This window comes from Vigna umbellata, chromosome 7, assembly GCF_029865625.1.
Source record: "Vigna umbellata cultivar VRB3 chromosome 7, Vumbellata_1.0, whole genome shotgun sequence".
NCBI lineage: Eukaryota > Viridiplantae > Streptophyta > Magnoliopsida > Fabales > Fabaceae > Vigna > Vigna umbellata.
In genome coordinates, this window is record NC_142171.1 from 33,149,524 (window position 1) to 33,152,899 (window position 3,376).

Genomic DNA, 3,376 nt, shown 5'->3' on the forward strand with positions numbered 1-3,376 from the left:
TCTTTATGATTGTATGCATTTTTTTTTTAAATTCAATAAAAAGTTGTTGTTCATTTCTTTTTCTTCTATGCATAATTTCTTTTTATTAAGGGGGAGCACATGTTTTTTTTTCTTATGATCAAAAAGGGGGAGAAGATAGTTTAAACTCTTTATTTCTTTATTTTTCTATTAATCTCTCCTTTTGTAAGTTGTGGTTGTTTCAGATTATTAAAAAGCTTTAAACTCAGAAGAATTTTTGATCATCATCAAAAAGGGGGAGAATGTTAGCAAAAATCAAAGATGAAGTTTTGATGATGAACAGATTTGCACAAGTCAAGATCCATAAAGACAAATTGAAGATCTCTGTATTTTATAAAGCTTTTATAATAATCAAAGTTGATGTAATAGTGCTCAAATATGTATTAGGGTTGATTCTTGTAATTTATATTTGATTTATTTACTGTTGAGAATCATCCACAAGCTGTTTTAATCGATTAAACCCAGTTTTAATCGATTAAAACGAGGCTGGCACTGAAAACCCAATTGCCCCTGTAATAATCGATTAAAGCTAATAATAATCGATTAGTTAATCGATTATTCCTGAGAATAATCGATTAACATTAGCCGTTGGGGGTTTCAGATTTGAAAAACTAGCCGTTGTACTCATTTTAATCGATTAATACTTGTGTTAATCGATTAAATGCGTTAGATGGCCCGTTTTCGAAGAATGGAAGGGTATTAGGCTGAGTCTATAAGATGGCTCACTCTTTATCTCAAAAAAGAACTCTTCCCTTGTGAAAAACATCTCTGAACTCTTTGAGAACTCTGTGAGATTGTTGGAGCTAAGGAAACTCTTGTCTGCAAAGTCCTGAAGTGCTACTTCGGTGACAGAGGAATAGCTTGTTCATCCTTGGTGTATCCGAGGAAGTGCCTGGAAGAGAATCATCCTTCGTGAAGCATTCGAAGGAGGTGGTCATCCTTTGTGAATATTCAAAGGAAGTGTAAGTTCGTCTCTTGTGGTTTCAAGAGAGGTGGTATTTCTAAACTCTTACAAATTGTTTTTCTTTGTGATTAATATTTGTAACTGTTTTGTGTTAGTGAAAAAGGTTTATCTTGTTTGAGATAAGTGACTGGACGTAGGATCCGAGTGATCTGAACCAGGATAAAATCACCTGTGCAATTTTTCTCTTTCCCTTACTCTGTCATTTATATTTAATTATCTGCCCAGTAAGAAAAATTAAGAGAAAAATAATAAAAGGCACAATAAAAGTATATAACCAATTCACCCCCCCTCTTGGTTTGTTCCACACTAATAATTCCGTTGCAGCGATTCTAAGAATTTTGTATATGCTTTGAACTTTATGAAGACATCAAGTGCATCACTCTTTACTTTGATCACATATATCCAAAGCATTCTGCTGAATTCATAAAGTTATAAAGTATCTGTTTCCAGCCAAAGAAGACACCTCAAACGGTCCGCATATGTCAGAATGCACCACCTCCAAGCAATCTTTTGCTCTTGTTCTCATCTGCGACTTGAATGGTTTTCTGGTTTGTTTACTAGCCAAACATGATTCACATACACTCTCAGGTATAGTGATTCTCGGCATTCCAGATACCATGTTTTTCTCACCAAGGTGCTTCAGGTCTTTGAAATTCAAATGGCCAAACCTTAGGTGCCAAATCCAATCTTTATCTTTCTTCACAGCACTCATGCACTCACTGCAGATTTTCTACTGCATTCATATTAATTTGAAATGTTCTATTCTTTAAAATCTTGCATCTCAAGATTAAATTCTTGTTCTCATCAAGAAGTTCCATCATATCACAATTTCCCATCACAGCCGTGAACCCTTTCTCCACCAATTGGCCAATACTCAGTAGGTTACACTTCATGTCAGGAACAAATAGAACATCAGTGATCACATCATGTGATCCATTCTTCCTTCTTACTAACACATCGCCTATTCCTTCCACTTTTAGAGTGCTATCATCAACAAATTTTACCTTACTTCTCTTTGATGAATCAAAATTGATTAGCCACTCCTTATGACAGGTCATGTGGTTTGAGCACCCAGAATCAAGATACGAGGACTTAATTTGCGAGCTTGGACCTTCAGGAGTGGTAGTCACCATCGGAGTTAAAGGCTTAGAATCTGAATTTTCTTGAGCAACATAAGCTTCCTTCTCTTGTTTCCCCTTTTGTTTTTCTTTATTAGCATATCATTCATATGCATAATGTCCATACTTATGACAATTAAAGCACTCAATGCTTCTCTTATCTTTCTTTTTTCGAAAATTTTCAGATTTGCCTTTGCCCTCTACTACATCCGACTCATCTTCTTGATCATTTTTTGGTCTGCACGCCTTCTAATTTCCTTTTTTTTTCTTTCCCTTTCTTTTGTTTCTTCTTTGTATCACTCTTGCCATGATGAACCTTTAGTGCTTGTTCATTAATCTTGATAGGATTTCTCTCCAACATCCTAATCTCATGTGCTTCTAGAGAGTTTTGCAACTCTTCTATTTTCATCTTTTCCAGCTCTCTCGACTCCTCTATAGCCACAACTATGTAGTCAAATCTCTGAGGTAAGGATCTCATGATTTTTTCAATCACCATTAGATCTGTGATGACGTCCCCACATCCCTTCATTTGATTGGTTATGGCAACCACTTTATCAAAATATTCTCTGACTCTATCACCCTTCAACATCTGCAACAATTCATACTGCCTTCTCAATGTCTGTAATTTGACCTTCTTTATTTTCTCCCCTGCAGTATGACATATAATAAGAATGCTCCACGCTTCTCTCGCCGTCTTTGCATGTTGGATCTTTTTGAAGTGCGCATCATCCACGCATGCTTTATTATCCTTCTTTCTTTCCTCAACCTTTCTTTCATCTGCGGCACCCGTCGGCAGTTCTTGAAACTCTCCTTCGACCACCTCATTCACATCTTGGTATCTGAATAATACTCTCATCTGAGTACTCCATCTACTTCAATTTTTCTCCGTGAGAATTGGTAGATTAGTTGATGAGATGTCACTGCCGGCCATGCTTCCCACTTTCAAACTTTCACCAAGAAACACAGTCTTGATTTTCTTCTTGCTTCAACCATCTTTCCGCCAAGCCTCCGCCAAGCCTTGATGATTTCTGAAGCTCCCAAGTCTTCAATCTAAGCTCTGGATACTAGTTCTGTTGGACTAGCAAAAGAAGATGTGCACCAAGTGGCAGAGAAAGATTAGAGAACGAGAGAAAAATGGATATTGAATGAATGATACTGCATTATTTAAATATGAGGACCCGCGTGTTTGTTATATACAGATTACAAGGGACATCTGTCATGCTGTAATATAAACACCTGTAGAGCAAAATAACACTGACTTATATTTCCTAATAAG

The 3,376-nt window shown here is 36.4% G+C and overlaps 1 protein-coding gene across 1 annotated transcript; it reads right to left on the reverse strand.

The window, feature by feature from the left end:
- Window positions 1-1,698: 1,698 nt before the first annotated feature.
- Window positions 1,699-2,956, reverse strand: LOC148195772 (uncharacterized). The gene is made up of 2 exons (XM_088095286.1): window positions 2,407-2,956; window positions 1,699-2,189 (listed from the first exon to the last, which is right to left on the reverse strand). The coding sequence occupies exons 1-2, from the start codon at window positions 2,954-2,956 to the stop codon at window positions 1,699-1,701; spliced, it is 1,041 nt and encodes a 346-aa protein (XP_087951412.1).
- Window positions 2,957-3,376: the final 420 nt, after the last annotated feature.